At 40.9% G+C, this 19,702-nt stretch overlaps 1 protein-coding gene across 3 annotated transcripts in view; it reads left to right on the plus strand.

Moving 5' to 3' along the window:
• nup214 (nucleoporin 214) overlaps positions 1 to 15,806 on the plus strand; it is an 87,485-nt gene extending 71,679 nt beyond the window's left edge. For all 3 annotated transcript variants that reach the window (XM_071896744.2, XM_071896747.2, XM_071896745.2), the window contains 4 exons: positions 1,297 to 1,468; positions 3,690 to 3,835; positions 6,665 to 6,698; positions 14,232 to 15,806. In XM_071896744.2, coding sequence (XP_071752845.1) covers positions 1,297 to 1,468; positions 3,690 to 3,835; positions 6,665 to 6,698; positions 14,232 to 14,268 — 389 coding nt within the window. In that variant the 3' untranslated portion in view covers positions 14,269 to 15,806. The remainder of the gene's footprint in view (positions 1 to 1,296; positions 1,469 to 3,689; positions 3,836 to 6,664; positions 6,699 to 14,231) is intronic.
• The last annotated feature ends 3,896 nt before the right edge of the window (positions 15,807 to 19,702 follow it).

Genomic DNA, 19,702 nt, shown 5'->3' on the forward strand with positions numbered 1-19,702 from the left:
CCTGAATGAAAATATACTGTACAGAGCAGATGACACAATATAAGTTTATTCATCCTGCTCAGGCAATTGCTTGCAAGATACAATGGGAAAAAATGTTCACATCACTGAAAACTTGAGATTGGAATTACCTCTACAATATTCACTTCCTTCACTTATTCCATTGTGCACTATTGTAATCCTTGAGGTAGGTGTTAGCTTTGGTTCAAACCAGATGTGGGACACGTAGTGGGATTTACATGTGTGAGACACGGCAGGACTGCTCACACAGAAGCCTATTTCTATATATGGCCCAGCAGCCTTCCCTGCATTACACGGAGGTAAAATGTCCCATGAAAATAAGATGTACTTACATTGTGCTTCGACAGCCTCGGCCACAGCATCCCACACCTTATCTTTTTTAATGTTGCCTTTGTAGAAACAATGCTGAGGATCATGTAACTTCTTGGATTTTTCCACATCAGTGGAAATCATCCACTTCACTTTCTCAAAAGATTCGCATATCAAAGCAGTCATGTGTATTTGTTTAGGATTATTTTTGAGTCAGTGTTGTGACTTGTGATTGGGCAATCTATGGACAAGCCTATAGGACCTATGTGTCTCTGTCTTTCTCATGCTCTCCAAAAACAGCTAATCTTATTGATTTTTGTGATAGTTCAATAGCAGACCTGATGTCCATTTGGCATGTGATATTTCAAAAGCACATCCCACAGTGACTTTTACTTTTTATGTCAATGCAAATGTATTCATCATCAACAACAACAACAACAACAACAACAACAGTAAAGACATTGGTAGGTTGATCATCAAATATATATGGTTCTGTGGTGATATGATGCAAATATGACCATCTATAGTGTATTTTCACTGCATATTTCTGTGACATCCACACGCAAAGAAAATGGATTCAATGCCAAAACTATCACTGCAGGTTGGGGTTTAGCTCCGCCCCGCGGCCGGTGTCTTCACTCCAATCTGTTAACATGGGTGCTTCAAGGACATGGGCTGCGCTAGGCGTTTGTTCTACATGTGGTATGAACCAAACCTTAGAATCTGGCTGTTCTTCCCATCTGGAGTAATACAGCCTGTATACACCTTTTATCCTTTTTTACACATATTTATACTCATAGGCCACAGTCATATTATATTTGAAATCCAATCAAACTAAGAGCTTTTGTCAAGCCTGTCTAGATATCCGAATGACCAGATTCTGCACTACTAAAATGATTATATTGAACTCTAATCTCTCACAAAATAATAAAACCTTTTACCAAACTACTTTTGTACTCTCCTCTACAGCTGGTTTTGGCAGTGCACCCGTGTTTGGCAGCCCCCCTTCCTTCGGTGGTTCTCCAGCATTTGGTAGTTCAGCATCATTTGGCACAAACCCCACCTTCAGCAGTCCCATGGGTTCCTCGGCCAGTAAGGTCTTTGGAGAGGGAACGGCAGCTTCCAACGTGGGAGGATTTGGGTAAGAAACCTTTTTCTTTCTGTAAAAGAAACATTATTTCCTATGAAAATTATTATTTTTTTCTTTAGTCTCAGGTTTTTGGAGTATGACAGGCTGTCCCTTTCTAAATTGGCAAATTTTTGAGATACAAGACATTTCTAGAATTTACGAATTGTGAATAGAGCCCAAACGCAGAATGTACTTGGATATATTTGAATTACCCATAGAGTAATTTATGATATAGATTTTTGAGCAAGCAGATCAACATGTCCAAGCTTAGAGCAAACTGACACCTCAGAGCTACTGTTTTTATATTTACACGTCACCAACACCACCAGTTACAAACCCCAGTTGCTCCAACTGTATTTCTCCTTTGAAACAATATACAATTAAGCGATATTGTAATACAATCCTTACATCATTTATTTTTAAACAAGCAACCTTTCGAGTGTGAAAACTTAAGTCAACAATAACTTTGAAACTCTGACGTTTAATTGACCAACATTTTACTGCTAAATATAATACACCAGTAAATGGGAAATTCTTAACGGCCTGACTCCCAGCAAGTCAGCCTTAGAGCGAAATTTCATTTTAAGATTACAGAAGATAGGATTAATTCATCCTCTATCTCCCTACCACCGCTTCCACCTCTTCAAATGATTTCTCCACCCTCAACCCACCACATTAACATGTGCTGGGACCAATGGGCACGGCTACAAAACCATGGAGCTCTATGCAGTACTAGATTATTCCACTCAGATAATCCCACTCTGGGGTCATGCTGCCAGCAGATTAAACTGGCCTGCTCCCTCTCCCTCTCCCTCTGTCTCGCTTGTTCTCTCTTTTCTCTCCCTTGGGAGTCTTGCATTGGGCGTGGGTCCTGTAGAAGGGATTACCGCCTAAACCCCCAACTCTCAATCCTCTACTACCCTCATACACACACACACACAGCTGACACCTTCTGTCTCACATGCATGTTTACTTCAAGGGAGATAGACAAGGAAATTACCCTGGACACTGGAATAATTTCTCTCTCTTTCCTGTCCTTTTTTCCTTCTTTCTCTCTTTGCTGTAATAAGATGTCAGTGGGTTTAATCCAGCAAGGGCTGTCAAATGGCATCCAGCCCAATGGCTTAGTGTTTTCTCTCATTTTGTCTTATCAGCCCAGCTCAATGAGTTGTTGTTTTCTATTTTATTTCAGTCAGTTGTATCCTTTTGTTGTTAGGTCATATTTTTCATACTCTTGGAGAGGAGGAGGAGAGGATATGTTTGATAAGCTGCACGGACATTGTTTTCCCAATTTTCAAAGCCTGCTGCATCAAGCAGCCGAATAGTTGTTCTTGTAAGGGTTCTGATAAGCATCACCCTAAACCACAAGTGAAGGTCACACGCAGTTTAATGTAATTACGTTACACATCTAAAACAACAAAACATAGAAATAAGAGAAGGATTTACAGCTTGTGCAAAAAAAACGAGCATATAAAACATCTTACTTATTATTATTATTATTATTATTATTATTATTATTATTATTATTATTATTATTATAAAAAAAAAACACAACTCAATCAGAGAACAGACACTAAATGAAAAAAAAACTCAAAACTGGAAGAAAAGATGAAGACAGAAGAAGACAAGATGCAGCATCATGTCTTTCTCTCTATTGTACTTTCTCTAGCACACTCTTCCATAATGTGTCCTCTGCTCTTACTTTCTCATTCTGTATATGACCGTCTTCTCCAGGCTGCACATTTGCCGTCCGGAGATAAATGCTGTATGTGTAGACTCCATGATCAGAAATGTCAAAAAAACTGTGGAGACCATGGATTTGATTGCATTACTTTACGTTAATACTCTGTGTTGGGCTCTGAAATTTACTGTCCTCAATTTTCTCTTCTCTCCAACCAAAATACGGCTCTGCCTTCTAGAGGGTGGGGAGGGAAAGAGTGTTGACAGAGCATAGCTACATCTTCTATTGAAATTCAAAACAGGTCTCATTGCATTAGGCCTTGGAAGTAATGGGCTCTGATATTATTTGCCCAGAGGCAGTTTCCCTGCATATTGTTTCATCATTTCCTTGTGGGGGATGGGATGGGCAAGTTGATGATGTTACTCGTTTACTCTGAGTCCAACCCCACAGAAACAGGTTTTTCTTGCCCTTACAATGTAGAGCACCATCTCATGGCTGACAAGCCATTATTGCAACCCATGCCACATCCTCTGTGTCTGCTTCCTTCCTCAGCTTCGCCTCACCCCCCAGTGCGCCCTCCTTTGGCTCTATAGCCAATCAGAGCGCTCCATCATTTGGGAGCCTGGCCCAGCAAGGCTCAGGGTTTGGAGCCCAGCCCAGCAGCTTCTCAGGCTTTGGACAACAGCCCCAAGGTGGAGGTGAGTGCTTGCAGGATTTCCAACTATTACTTTGTTGACTACTACTTCTCTTTTGCTTTTTTTGCTTTTCTTTCTTCTCTTCTTTTTTCTTCGCACATTCAACCGGCTCAATAGTGCTGTCCAGTGAAGCCGACTGCTGTTGCATGTCTTTTCACTTCTGACACCATGTTGTTATGTACAACTTATAGAGCTAATATACAGAGCAATGAATTGACACGAGGCATGTTCCCATCTCTGAACAATCTCTATCCGTTTTTAAACGTTTTAACGTTCCCTCCACACACAAAGGTGGATCCTACCTTAATATCAACTGATACTACAGGGCAGAGCTGAAAAAATAATTGAACAGCATCTGCACTGATTCAAAGAACTCTGCTGCTCCTTGTATGTTTTAAACACGGTCCACCAAAACAAGATTCAGACTGTGCGTGGCAATGAATGTACAATGCCTATGGGACCTCTTTTCAGAATTTGTCTTATACGCAGTCACTACACCCTGACATAACGGCTGTGCCGTCGTACTGCTTAGCAAAACAGACATGGTCAAAGTTGCATTTTTTTAAGCATCTATTGATTGTTTTGAAAAGCGATTCGGCATCTAAGCCATCGGCTGGGATGAAATGGAGGAATTCTTCCAGCGCACCTTCTTGGTGCAAGTAGTATGCCACCACAGACACCTGTTATTTTTTTACTAACGTCCTTACTTTCTTGAACCATCAATGCAAACAGTCCAGCTTCCTCTATTTCACTCCATATTTGGTCCCTAATCATATTTGCCGTAATGTCAAATAACTCGTTTTGTATGTCATGGTGAGAATGCTTCACATTTGTAGGATTGTCTGAGATGTTTTGCGCAACAGTTTTGTCGAACCTTGCACTTCAATATAGTTGCCCCTGTTGACAATGTTCATCTTCCCTGTACCCTCTTTGTGCAGTTGTTTGGCATTCTGTGAAGTGCAATGACTGCACAGCTGCTTGCATGTATTCCCTGTTTTCTCTCACTGTTGTGACAATGTCCATCACTCAATGTATTGCTTATTTTTGAGCCGGCTTCTTTCCAAATATTGAACTACTGAGGTACTGCAGCTAGCGGTGGCTGTGCTACTATGCGGTTATGGTGGGGCTGGGCGATAATTCAATATTATCATTTATCATCTTTCAGTGGAATCATATCGTGAAGATATTTTAATATTGTGACACACATTTCTGCTGTCTAAATTGATGATGACAAGCAAATTTTACTTAAAAACTCATAAAATGAGGTATGGTAGGAATATTATTTGAATATTTCTGTTTTGTTTGACATCACACCTAACATCACCATTCGGTTCAATGATGAACATTAATTTGATTATTTAACGTGATTTTGCATACATGAACCAGATCGTGATATATATTGATATCGAGAAAATTCCTTATGATTATCGTGATATTGAGTTCAACCATATCGCCCAGCCCTAGGTTATGGCTAGCAGCAGCGAACTGCTTCTTCGGTGGCTCAGCGGAGAGCTGCTCTACCTCTCGATCCTGTTCCTTGGCACCCTTAATCTTTCTCTTGTCAGTCATATACGTATTTCAAACTGTCCAACCTTCCCCCTTATCCATCCATTCATCCTTCTATCGCCCTGCTCTCCCTCTCTCCCATAGTATTCCCAGGTGGTAATGATTTGCATGTGTCTGGTCATGTTATGTGCACAGCACATAGATGGAGACTAGGGATGTCAGTTTCGGTTAATTTTGCTTTGATAGGCCGACACCCATTAACCGTTAACTAACCGGTTAATTTTTAAGAAAAAACGCGAAATGACGTGAAATACAAGAAAGTGGCGCTTTCCTTTTAGTCCGGCACTCCATTGACTCAACTAGTGCAGTGCCCGTTCGCCCCGCTGCTGCACAGAGCGCTGTTCGCTTGTTTATTCAAAGTTTATTAATAATGAACGTATCGCGTGTCCAAATTGCACCAAATCCGACGCTGCACGTCCTTGGTCCCCAGCAATACACCCGCCAAGTGTGAAGTAGATCGGACGAACGGTTCTCGAGATATGCGAAGGACACACACACTCACTCAGACTCACAGACAGACAGAGATTCCTTGCTTTAGTAGATAGATGAGCTTTGGCCCCGCATTTCGAAGCGCTGTCCATCTGCTGTAATTTGCATATAAATATCTGCACTTGTTATGCACGCCGTGGCGTAGCCCGTTTTAATATTAAGTGCTGACTCCGCCCACCCGGGCCAGTTTCGGCGTACGCCGGTAGCAATTACAAGTGGACCCTATCCTACAGTCCCTGCTCTCAGTGGAGGGAGGGAGCTACGCTGTGTGTGGGAAGCGCTGTGATCGTTAGACCTCTGGATTAGACAAGACAAGTAGAGAAAACCGGCATCAGCCGAACCAATTTATTGCCAAATGCTTTGGGATTCAACACATTAACATTGCTTCCCATGGTCAGAAAAAGTCGCCAGATTTGTCGCTAGTCGCTTTTGAGAAATAAAGTCGCCAGGGGGGTCTGAAAAGTCGCTAAATCTAGCGACAAAGTCGCCAAGTTGGCAACACTGGTGTATGCAAATTAACCTATAGACCGACATGCGTAACCGGTCAAAAATATTCTCGGTGGTTGACTGATTAACGGTTAACCATTGACATCCCTAACGGAGACATTAGTTCTGTTTGTCTCGTGGATAACTGACTTGCTATGACATGGGTGTAGAAATAGCATTGTTATTGTTATTCAGCTGTGTCATACTGGCAGTCACTATGTTTAATTACCAGAATTGGCCAATTGATCTGCTTTAGTAATACAGTGACAAATCATTTTTTCTGTTTTGTAGCATTCTCTGGAAGCAACTTTGGGTCCACAAATCAGTAAGTATGGTTCATATATTTGTGTGTGTTTACATGCGTGTCTGTTTGCAATGTTTCTGTTTTCAAAGTGTGTGAACTTATGTGTTTGTTATAGACATACCAACTCTGCCCTGTTCCTTCTCAGCAGCAGTATGTTGTGGCTGTTGTGTGAACTTTTCCTCCCACTACACTGCTTTCTATATAGAACCTTTCAGCATTTTTCAGACTTCATACTTCCATATACACCCTTCTCTGTCTCCTTTGTTTCCTCTTCTCTATCCTTTCTCTTCTTTTCTATTATCTTTCTTTCTTTGTGTCTATCTGTCCTTGGTCCTTGTTTTTCCCTTTCCCGCCCATTTTCTCTCCTACTTTTCTTTCTCTCATCCCTCAATCCCACTTTGTACCTCTGCTGCTCTCATGCCTCGTCTCCTCTCCCTTTGCTGCTGTATGTCACATGGCAGCCAGTATCCCCCAAGGTGCATTGCAGTGGAATGCAATCTGAAGTGTGGAGACATGGCTTAGCCTATTGGAGACATTCACATGCTTCATTCTGTCTCTCTCTCTCTGTCTCTGTCTGTCTGTCTCTCTCTCTCTCTCTCTCTCTCTCTCTCTCTCTCTGTCTCTCTCTCTCTCTCTCTCTCTCTCTCTCTCTCTCTCTCTCTCTCTCTGTCTGTCTGTGTCTCTCTCTGTCTCCCTCTCTCTGTCTCTCTCTGCTTTAGACTCATTCTGTACCTCTTGTTCCTGACCTGACAACTGTCATGTTACGGATTGTAACATCAAAATACTGGTCCAAGTTGTTTTGTTGAAATATGAAAAAGAAGTCTTTAACGAGTTTTTGACTCAAACTCAAAAAAACAAAAATGAAGCATAGCCAATCCAGGCCCAAAGCATTGCTAACCAGTCATGGCAGGAGCCCTCCTCCATCCACCCCTATCATGCCTTAGCCTCACTGTGTGCAGTGTAAAGCTTCTCTTGTCTCGGGTGAGCATCTCCATTATAAATTGAGACAGCCACCTACATTGTCTCAAGATGAAAGGTGGGAAATTAACTTTTTGATCCAGAGACTTTTTGATTAGCCACTGTCTGGTAGATTTCTAAATTCTACCAGCCACTTATATTTTTACCAGCCATTTTTTTAAATCAATGTTAATGCCTAAATACGATACATAGTGTGGCTAGACGGTTCGAAACCCAACCATTTGTGCATTTTGCCTTGCTTGTCATGTCGCTCCTGAAATAAGGTATTGCTTATTTTTCTATGGCCCCAATGTCTTCTCCTTTGCTTACTGCAATGCACCACCTCTCTTATTATCTATGTTTGCTGGACTCTTAACTCGCCACATAACTTGCCACGTTCTGCTTCCAGTTTGACAGTTTTATTTTCAAACTACATTGTAAGTGCGGTACCCAGAAGTGGTCATTGGTTTTGAGTGTTAGGAACATACAATAGACCACAAAAACTAGCCTACTCCTGCAACTGTATGTAGCTAGAAAGATGGTGTAGGCTAAGTTCTGGATGAAGGTGAGATACATTGATAAGTTTAAATCAGGAGTGGGGGTTGATCTACATAGCAAACGATCAAGCCAAAACTATTGGAAATCCTATGGAAAAGACACTATTGGGGCTCATCAGAATAGTGTATAGTGCATGACATTTAAGGGAGGTTGGATCATCATCACAGTTTTATTTATGTTGGTAGAAAAAATTGAGGAAGTCCCTTTATCTTTTTTTCATCCATCCATCCATCCATCCAGTTTTTAGCCGCTTATCTGGGTCAGGATTGCAGTGACAACTGGGCAAGCAGAGCAGCCCAGATGTCCTTTTCCCCAGCAACTTCCTCCAGCTCCTGGGTTATCCCCAGGTGCTCCAAGGCCAGCTGTGATATGTAGTCTCTCCAGCATTTCCTGGGTCTACCCTGGGGTCTCCTCCCTGTTGATTATGCGTGGTACACCTCTAAAGGGAGGTGGCCAGGGGGCATCCTTACGAGGTACTCAAACCACTTCAACTGGCTCCTCTCAATGTGGAGGGGGTCCTCCTGGATTACTGAACTCCTCACCCTGTCACGAACGGTGAGGCCAGCTGCCTTGCAGTGAAGCCTCATTCCCACAATCTCATTCTTACAGTCACTACGCAGAGCTTGTGGCCATCGGTGAAGGTCAGAACGAAGATCGACTGGTGAATCAAGAGCTTTGCTTTGTAACTAAGCTCTCTCTTTAACACCACAGTCCAATACAAAGCCTGCATTACTGCAGCCGATGCACCTAACCAGTAGTCAATCTAATAATCTTTCTTACCAGAGATGCTCTCAAGTCATTTATTGCAAGTCCAAGTCAAGTCTCAAGTATTTGAGGGACAAGTCTGAGTCAAGTCTCACGTCTTTGGTCACGAGTCTGAGTCAAGTCTCAGATGGTCTGCTTAAACCATAACGGTTATTTCTAAGAAATGTACAGCCAGCTGATTACATTGTCTTATTTAGATATTCAAATATCAGGCACTAAATTAAATGATAATGTAACCTAAATTAAGCTATAGATAGGAACCACAATTGTACAATAGCAAACAAAGCTCAGCTTTTTATAGATAAAAACTGTAATTGGCCTTGAAACATGAACATCTGATGAATATGTCAGATCGGGAACAGGAACCTGTAGATTTAGTTTTTCGGGTTTACATCACTCTTTCCTTTCAACCCTTGTAGTTTCCCCTTCTCTGGTACTGAGGTCCTAACTCTTACACATTGGGCCTGTCTCACAAAGCAATTTCAACATAGGGTATCTTTGTGATAGCTGGCCTCACAAAACCATGGCAATCCTGGCTAACTGGTTACACGATGGTGGTTATCACCTTGTTTTGTTAACCCAGGACTTTCCAATCCAGCTGTGAGCATGTTCACACAAAAGGGGCGGTGTTTGTATCAAATGCAGCATTTGAAATAAGATGAAACTTGATTGATGCCCATGGGGAAATTAAGTCGTTGTAGCAGCAGAATGTAATAGCATTCAGCAGGGAAAAAGAAATAGAATGTAAGCACACAATTAGAATATGAAAATAAGCAATAAAATAGTAGAAAAAGTAAAATAATACACAAACACGATAAACTAGACTATGTAAACATTTCAACATTTTAAGTATACTGTAGAAATTATGGGAAAGAAATGGATTACCAAAATTTATGAACAAACTAGTATAATGAATAATAATGAGCAATACATAAACAAAACAGCAAAACGTAAGACTGTTTCTGCTGCCAAGACTAGAGAGGATTACTGGAGAAAAGTTGCAGAAAGTGTGAATGCATAAATAAATAGGCTCATCACTGCCTCATTGTTAAAGTGTAGTTGGCATACTTTTAATATTTTCATCATTTTATGGCTGTGAAAAGACTTTCTATTCACAAAGTCCGCCTCATGTCCCCAGGGCTACAGTGATGGCAATATGAGTGCAATCTATTGCACCAGTCACTCAGGAATCCTGTGAAAGAAATAAAGCATACTTAATATGCAATTGTAAATTTCATTCATTATTGATAATGATAGTCAAATAATTAAGGTTACGTGCTATTTGATAGAAGCCCTCTTTCATAACCAGAGTGGGCAAACGCTACAAACCTGTAATATCTCCGATAAAACATCTGGGAATGCAAAGGGGTTCTGCCGGTCTCTAAACATCCTCACCTCATCTTACTATTTGTTAATTCATTAGTATTACCTGTACAGTTCTTTTTACTAGTCATCTCATTCATTTGAATGTAATGTTTTTGGCCATATCTGGTTTTGTAAATGGAATTTTTGCAACAAAGGATATTTAAAAAGTCTTTCCAGCGTTGATTTGTCAGGAGGCAGGCTTTGTATCTTTAGATCCAGTAGCCTCAACATAACGGAATAGGTTAGGTGTGCAGTCTAAGTTACCATGGCAGATGTACCCAGCTTAAAAGTGAGCCACCAATATGAGATGGAAAAGCCAGGGTTAGGCCCAAAGTTAGCTTGCTAACCCATCGGTGATAACGCATGTAAATATTCCCTACAATAATGCTGGCATTGTGCAAAAAGTGACCTGGATGGGTATGTTCTCAAGTGTCTGATAACATTTGACGTTGCCAATCCAGCATCCTTTATTGTGATACCGCAGGCTTTGCAAATTGCAGTCTGTTATTGGTTTCAACGGATTTAGCCAAATATTACAAAAGGCTCTGCAGCTGATACCGTGCTGTTGTTTGTCCGTGCAACAAAGTGACATTTAGATATGTCATAGTCACGCACAGCCTAAAAATATTTTTATACAGTCCATTAATGCCATGCTTTTACAGATGGTCATTGTTCACAAGTCACTAATCTACAATCCAAGTAGTGTCTGAAGTCATTTGAGGACAAGTTTAAGTCGAGTCTGAAGTCAATTTGTACGTAACTTGAGTGCAACTTGAGTGCAAGTTGCAAACTCAAGTCCCTATCATTTCTCACTCGTGAATAAGACCCCGAGATATCTGAAATCCTCCACTTGGGGCAGCTGCTCAACCCTCACTTGTATGGGACTTATTGGATCAACTGGGCAACTGGAAGAGAACGTTGGCCTCAGACTTGGAGGTGCTGATCCTCATCTTGACTATGTCACCCTCAGCTGCAAACTGCTCCAGCTCTCACAGCTCTCGCTGTAAAGGGATAGAGTGGCTTGCAGCAGCTACTCCAGCAGTGCATACTCCTGCAGCACCTCTCGCAGGATATTCAGAGAACGCGGTCATAAGCCTTTTCAGAATCCACAAAACGCATGTAGACAGGATTAGCGTATTCCAGTGACCTCTCGGCTATCTGCGAGTGGGTAAAAAGTTGGTCCACTGTTCCACTACCAGGTCAGAATCCACATTACTCATCGTGAATCTGAGATTTGACAGTCAGCCAGAATCTCCTTTCCAGCACCTTGGCATAGGCTTTCCCAGGAAGCTGAGTACTGTGATTACTTGATAGCTGCAACACACCTTCCCGTCCCTTTTTTGAAAATGGGGACCACCACTCCTGCCTGCCAATCCAAAGGCACTGTTCCTGAAATCCGTGCAACATTGAAGAGATGTGTCAACTACAAGATCCCAACAATATCCAGAGCCTTCAGCATTTCAAGACTATTCTTGTCCGACCCCGGTGCATTGCTGCTGAGGACCTTTCTGACTACCCCAGTGATCTCTGCTCAGGAGATGGGCTCAGATGCCCCCAAAAGCTTCCAGCACTGCCTCCTGAACAGAGGGTGTGTCTGTCAGGTTTAGGTGTTTCTGAAAGTGTTGCTTCCACCTTCCAACAATGTCCCGAGTCGGGATCTGCGTTTTCCCGCTCCTGATGAGAAGACCCTGGGTGCTGTCCTGCCTTCCCCTCTCGAATCAACAAATGGTTTTTCAGAACCTCTTTGAGGCTGCTCAAAAGTCATTTTCCATAACCTCTCCAAACTCCTCCCACACCCTGGCTTTCGCTTCTGCAACAACCACACCTGCAGCCTCTCTGGCCTACCAGTACTTCTCTGTTTAGTCAGGATTCCCCTGTGTCAACCAGGCCTGAAAGCCCTCCTTCAGCTTAACAGTCTCCCTCTCCACCAATGTCCACTAGTGGCTTCTTGGGTTGCTGTCATGACAAGCACTGACCACCTTCTGGCCACAGCTCCTTGCAGCTGCTTCCATAACAGAGGTTTTCAACAGAATGCATTCCAACTTCATGTCCCAAACCTCCACCAGAATACAGGAGACGTACAGTCGGAGGTGAAATTTGAAATAATTCTGGACAGTCCTCCACCAGGTGGTCCTAGCAAACCCTGATTACAAGTTTTGGCTTACTAGGCCTGTTCGGCAGCCTCCCTGCCATCTGATCTAACTTGCCACCAGATGGGGATCAGTTGACAGCTCTGTCCCTCTCTTCACCCGTATGTCCACAACATAGCCTGAGGCCTGATGAAAGAAGAAATGCTGGGCATTTGTGAGGATACTCGCAAGTCCCTGGCTGGCTGCCACACAGTTGGAGTTGGTGGATCAGAGGGCCACCTCAGTGGCAACTGTGTGTTGCAGAGAGAAAAACTAACAGTAGTTTGGAGTACTTGGTCTTCTTGAAGACTGGGGAAGGGGTGCTGCAGAAGGCTTCACCTACTGACTCCCTAGTTCTACCAAGAGTCTTCAGCGCTCACGTTGGCAACAACTGGGTTACCTGGAGGGGTGTGATTCAGAGGAATGACCTCCCTGATCTGAACCCAAGCAGGGTGTTATTGGACTTCTGTGCTAGTCATGGATTGTCCATAACAAACATCATATTCGAACCTGAGGTGCATAAGTGTACATGGTACCAGAGCACCTTGGGCCAAAGGTCGATGATCGACTGTAGTTGCTTCATCAGACCTGAGGCCTTATGTTCTGGACACTTGAGTTTCTTTTTTTTTTTTTATAACCTATTTATTTTTTGTTCTATCTGTATTACTTATACAGTAAACCTTTTACTTTAGGTTGTGAGCTATATCTTTCTAGTGTCTGGTTTTTATTTATCCATGGGGCATTTTACAGGCTCAGAGCTCGTATTAATAGTGAAGCCAGAGATTTAGTTTCAGGGCAATTCCGTATCAAGATCAGACTCAACATCCAAAAATTGTCTTGCGTATTTCCAGATTTAAATTCAAATTTATTTAAAATATTTATTTTTACCATTTCATTCATAAAGCTGGGAATATTTTCTGTATTTGTTGGGGTGTAAAAAATAAATAAATAAATAATTGGAATACAGTGAATCACAATTCACTACTGCAGTTGCAATTGACCATTTGCAACATTTCTGTTAACTCCCACCCCCCTTAGTTACTGTTGCGATTTCTGACAAACTTTGAAGATGGACGCTACCATCTCAGTGGTTCCCCAAAAACACATTTTTACCATGTTATGTCCTTGTAAGAGTCAAACCGCTGCAACAAAAGCCGTACTTTTGTACTTCTGAGCCATACTCTGTGTGGTGTCGGGGGCTCTGTTGGAACTGTCGGAATTGTCGGAGCAACATGTCAGAGGAAGTAGACGGATACTAAGCACGGATTGGTGGATCGCTATGTCAATCATTATTTTGCAAATGGTCAATTATGGTGGTTCATCAAAATAGAACTGCTTCAAAATAGTTAACATAACAGTTAAAATAAACAGACCTTAGTCCCAAACACATCAAGAGGCCTGTAGCCTATTGCCTATTTTTATTAATTGAACTACCTGATTAAACAAGGGTCAAACAAGATATATAAAATAAGAAAAGACAGAGAAGCAAGATATTTCATCTATTTCATTTCTCCTTGTGTGTATGTGTGCACGCAAATGCCATTGTTAATATGTAGCTGTCTCTCCAGCACTGCTGCTTCTCTTTATTTATTATGTCTGTTTTGCTTCCTCAGTCTAAAAGCCTTGTATTGATTAACCACTGCATGAGGTCCAGGCTATGCTGGAGGAAATAAGCCAATTATTCATAGTTCTACTAGTAGTGCCATCTCAAACAAATAAGAACCCTCTTTATTTAAATAATCTCTTCATTTCTGGTTTGTGTCTTATTCTTTTGTTCCAGATCATCTGCTCAAACGTTCGCCAGTTGGAGGAGCTAGTTTTAGCAAGACCCCAGTGCTACAGTGCTTTCTGCAATCAAGCTCTATGTACCACACATAATGAGAAGGGAATGGAGGGAAGATTGTGTTGCATGGGGATGGAAGGGCTGGTTAAAGCAAAGCTCTATTGTCGGATTCACAAACATTTTCTTTGCGTAAAACTTCTCAAGATTTGTAAGGAATAAAGTTGACAAGCTTCCCAAGAAGCTTTAAAGGTGCACTTCTTTATTCTTACTTTTTTTTTTTTTTTTTCATTTATGAACTTAATGCCCTATTAGCAGATCACAGCATTTGCTTAGGACGGAGGAAAATTTGGTCCTAATATTAGCCATGCAAACAGAAAACAGGTCAATGTGAGGTGGCATAAAGAATGGCACCTTGCCCTATGCCATATTTACATGTGAATGGTTGGCTAATTAGCATTGAAATGCAGTCACTCTTCCATCTTCATCACCAAAAGGATTATTGATCTATTTTCAATTTTATTTTCAATACTTAAATCATCCCACCTGACTAGGTGGACTTTGCATTTTTTGTTTGCATAGATTACTAAAGTCTCCTAAACTTGAAACACAGATTGCAAACTCTCATCCAGGAATAACTACTAGCCTCAGTATCACAATCAGCACTTTTTGTTTTTCCTCAAATAGTTGAGTGTTAATATTGGGTTGTAAACATTACCTTTTTTAATTCTTTACCCAAGACAAATGGAAGTTATCCAATTTAGGAAAAGCATAAGTCCTGATATAGCAAGGATCTTTTTCTTATGAATATACATAGGAAAGTTGAGATTGTTTTTCCCTAAGGTTTTGTGAGTCCGGCACCAGATTGGCAACTTTTGAAATACCGATTTTACTGTTATTTTACAATTACAACCAGTACAAATGATGGACTGCTATGACTTGGTACATTTGGATGAATGACTGTGTATATAAACAGTTGAATTGAGAGAATCCGAACATAAGAGCTAAAAGCACATGTTATTTACAACCTATTTGCAAATCCTAAAATAGTACAAATGGTCTTATCATAAAAAGATCCATAACTTACTAAGAAAATGTAGTTGCATTGGTAAACATTTTTTCAGTTTCCAGGAACAGCTTGCAGAAAGACTTACTGCATAATCATATTCTTTAGCATTTCTTCAGCTTAGATAAGAGTTGGTAACATTCATATGTCTGAGTAATTTTGTATTTTAGAATCATTTTGAGCCCAACATTTTAAGCTTTATCCTTTGCACTTTGATTCAGGGAAAGTTCAAAATCTCCAAGTTTTACTTCTCTACTCAAAAATTCCTGTCTTTGGAAAATGTATAGTCTGTTTCATAAATCATACACATTGGTGTTCACAACACGGCTCTATAAATTAAAACCCTATCCAACTATCATTGTAGGCTTTTTTTGAGATAGGTGACAAAAATGTACAACCTCGTAGAATGTATCAAAATGGAAGTTTTTCCACTATGATGGAAATTATTGTCAAAAGTCGATGATTGTCAAAAGTTTTTTGCAGTAAACCCCATGCTGATGTATATTTTTACATGGAAATTTTGAAATAAATGTTACATTTCTCTTACTCAATCTAAGTAGAATTAATTCTTTGTTGTTTTCCAACTACTCCAACTATTTATGCCTCTGTTTTGTCCATACTTGTTAGAACAAAAACTAGACATATCCCACTTATATGATATGGTTTCTCCTTTAAAAAAAAAAAACTCCTACAGTAGGCTTTGTTAATATAAAGTGACTTAGGGCCTAGTCTCTCCACTATATGCATTAACCATGGCACCTCCATGCTTAGTATTTGCTAGGACAGAGGAAAATGAATTCCTAATATCGGCCATATTAACAGAAAACTGGTTAATGTGAGGTGGCATTAACAATGGCATGGCAGCTATCCCTAGGCCATGTTTAGATACTGATGATTGGCTAATTAGCGTTGAATCCTGCTTGATATGCATTTCATCCTTCCATTTTCAGGAAGGAATTCATGGACTGGCACAAAGAGCTAAATTGGGCTGTGGGAGAATGTGGCTAGTTGATGGGAACCAATGGCTTGTATCAGAGCGTGGATTTTGTGGCATGTGGCTGCCATCAACAGAATTACTTGCCTGGCTTATAGCCGTGGAGCATGTCACTGTCACTCTATCCTCCCTTATCTTGCGTCTCTCACTTCAAGGGAGGGTAGGGGTCCTGGCCGTCCTGGAGTGGCAACGGAATGTCAGGGTCATAGCATGCGACCTGGGCTAGCTGCCTGCCGAAATGGTAAAATGTGCCTTCCCAAAGAGAACAGTCTTTGTATATCTATCAAAGATATACCTGTTACCCACCAGACTGGAGCCATTTGCTTTGGTACCCACATCTCCAAAATAGATGGCTGATAGGCTAATGAATCATATGGGCATGTATATTTTGTTTTGAACAAGGATTTATAATTATTTAAACTGGTGGGCTAAGTCAGCACAAACACTTTGAATCAAGCCTTAAATATTGTCTAGTTTGTTTTGCATGTGCGCCTGAGGAGGAATAGTGACAGCCTAGTACACATCAATTACAATTATGTATAATCAGCAGCTGATATGTTTGATGTCTCACTTAAAGAATTATAATTAGACACATGGGCAGTTACAGAGCCCAAAGTCTGTAATGCTTTCAGCTAAAGCGGATAAGCTTATGAGATTTTCAGCACCCACCCCACAACTGGCCTCTCTGAAAGCATCAAGGACAGAGTTGTTTTTTTTTATTGTGCCACAAATATTAAAGTGATACTCAATAGTGACAGGTTCCATGGCAGACTGCTTTTTCTTTTGTCCTGTTCTGCCTCCTTTTATTCTCGTATCACTGCTTGTGTCACTGTTCCATGTGATGGAAAGCGCAGGCAAGTCTCACAGACACTCGGGAGGACGGCAGCTGTCTTCGTGGAATCCAGATAAAAATAGCTTCATCCTACCACCCCACCCCCCAGCCTCATTCTCTTTTTTTCCACCTCCTCCCCTTGTAAGAGATGATTAGCAGCACCCCCTCTCCTAACTTGGTCACCTCCTGCTTTGCTAGCTGGCATGTCCATGGTCTCTCCATGTGTCTGCGCTTCCCCAGTGTGTGGGTCCATTGGGTCTTATGGCCTCCCTCTCAACAGTGGTCCTATTGGGACTTTTACTGGTTCTGGCTATTCACATGTCTCCCACTATGTACTCAAACAAGCCTGTTTAGGTCACACTGTCATGTGTGAAGGCTCTGAGGGAATGGAAAGCATCGGGTCTCCCAACTCAGGATGCACCCCTGTGCAGAGTGCTATCCAGAAAGTTTGTGAGCACCAGCACCTCTCCGAAAGAGCAGGGTGCAATTTTCCCTAACGAGTAATTTTGTGTGCACAGATAATTCAAATCCAATAATCCACATAAACGAGCAAGGGAGAGCTCACTCCTTTCCTCTCTTCACTCTGCACATTGTGCTGACTTAGTACAGAACAGATCGCTTCTCCCGAGGAGACCTCCTACTAGAAGAAGAGCAACTTCACCTATTGGTGGCCTTACATGTGAAAAGGTTCAGAGATTTAACCGGATAGATGACTTAAGAACAAAATATTTTTTTACAATAGCAACTCATGGTTAGAAATTTAAAAAAACAGAACAACAATACAGTTGGGTCAGAAGGCCACAGATATTTCTGAGATGACAAATGTAGCAGTTGCTGGTGTCTGATCATATTCATCATAGAGTGCTTGAAAGCTGTTATAGAGATTTTGTCCAGAGATTTTGTCCAAGTCATTGAGGGCAACAGACTGGGATGCAGAGGGACTAGGTATTTGGTTTTGGAACATAAGAGTATGTGACTTGAGGATCAGGTGTTGCAAGAGATAAGTAAGATAGGAGATTACTAAGAGCTTCCTTGGTTGGATCACACCGAGAATGGTTTTGTAAATTAGCATAAGCCAGTGAGCATTTCATCTAGAGATGACCAGTTTATTGAGGAGTGCAGGTGGCAGCGATGGCTTCTGTAACGAGCATTAGTGACAAATCTAGTGGCAGAATTATCAAACATATAATAATATCTAACATTTCAAGGGCACTCTTATACATAATTGGATTAAACCATATATAAATCTCCAGGGAATTGTCCAGCGTTTTCCCAACTGTATATTGAATGTTCATAGGCAGTGTTGGTTTTTTGATCCAGGTAAATTCTCTCATATGAATATTATTCCAAATATTTCCTTTAGATGGGAATCTCATATGTAAGCTGAAATCTTGGGGAGCATTGTAAACTGAATGTTTGCTATTGTTAACAGAAACAATATATGTGAACATCAATAAGGCCTACTAGTATTTTTTATATATTTTTGTTTATTTATTTGGATATCCATTAGTTGTTACCAAGGCAACAACTACTCTCCCTGCGGTCCCCATAATACAATTATCACAGCAGCCCACTCCCTCCCCCTCCCCTCCCATTAACACAAATGTAAACATTACAGAACATCTCAAGTGGGACGATAATAATACCATCAGTAGGACAAATTGGTGCTTTGTGCAAATACATATCTCAGTCCATCATTGAAGGTCTACATTCACCAGTGGCTTACTGTTACAGTACAATATCAAGTATCTGACAATGTTTACCCATGATGCATGATCATAGAATAACCTTTGATTAATTTAATTGAAAATTTGCCATCTGATGCACTCATTTCATCCCTACGTGTCTCAACCTTTCAACCATAGTTTCTGTCCATCAATATTAATTTCAATAATCTTATTTTGGTAATATCTTTTTTCTTCCAATCAGTTGTATCATTAGCTATTGGACATCTAAATGTTTGGGTGGAGTTCAAAATGAACAGGACAGTGCTAGCAAAGCAGCATGATTATACTTTAAAACTGGATTCAAAGAGATTTCAATAATAGAAATAAGAAAACAAGGACCTATGTTACTAATACATGTTTTTAACTTTTTCTGTTTTTAATATAATATTCATATAATAATATGTTTATTTGTATATGCGTGTCTTTCAATTTCCTAATCATTTGATGAATTGAAATAACACTTCAGGCCAAAGCTGTGCTGATTGCTCACCAATCAATGATACGAATCTAAAGGCCTATTGAGATGATATTCTGATTAGCCATTGCAGGTCCTTCAGTACAAAACAGTATGAGCCTTTACCTTGCTTGTTTACCCTTCAACTCCCTGGTCTTTTGTGCTACTCTAACATCACCGTGTCAAGTCAATTGCCTGTGACCAGTGTTATCTTCATGTGCTTCGTGTACACAAGGGCTGGAAAGTAAGTGTGTGTGTGTGAGAGAGAGAGAGAGAAAGAGATTTAGTGCCTGTGTCTTCATGGCAATGCCATTTTCAACATCTGCATGCCTTCATACTTATGTCTTCATGTTTTATAGATAGACAGTTGGCCAAACTACCAGTCCCTAATGCCCTTT

Source organism: Centroberyx gerrardi, chromosome 2 (assembly GCF_048128805.1).
Source record: "Centroberyx gerrardi isolate f3 chromosome 2, fCenGer3.hap1.cur.20231027, whole genome shotgun sequence".
NCBI classification, from domain to species: Eukaryota; Metazoa; Chordata; class Actinopteri; order Beryciformes; family Berycidae; genus Centroberyx; species Centroberyx gerrardi.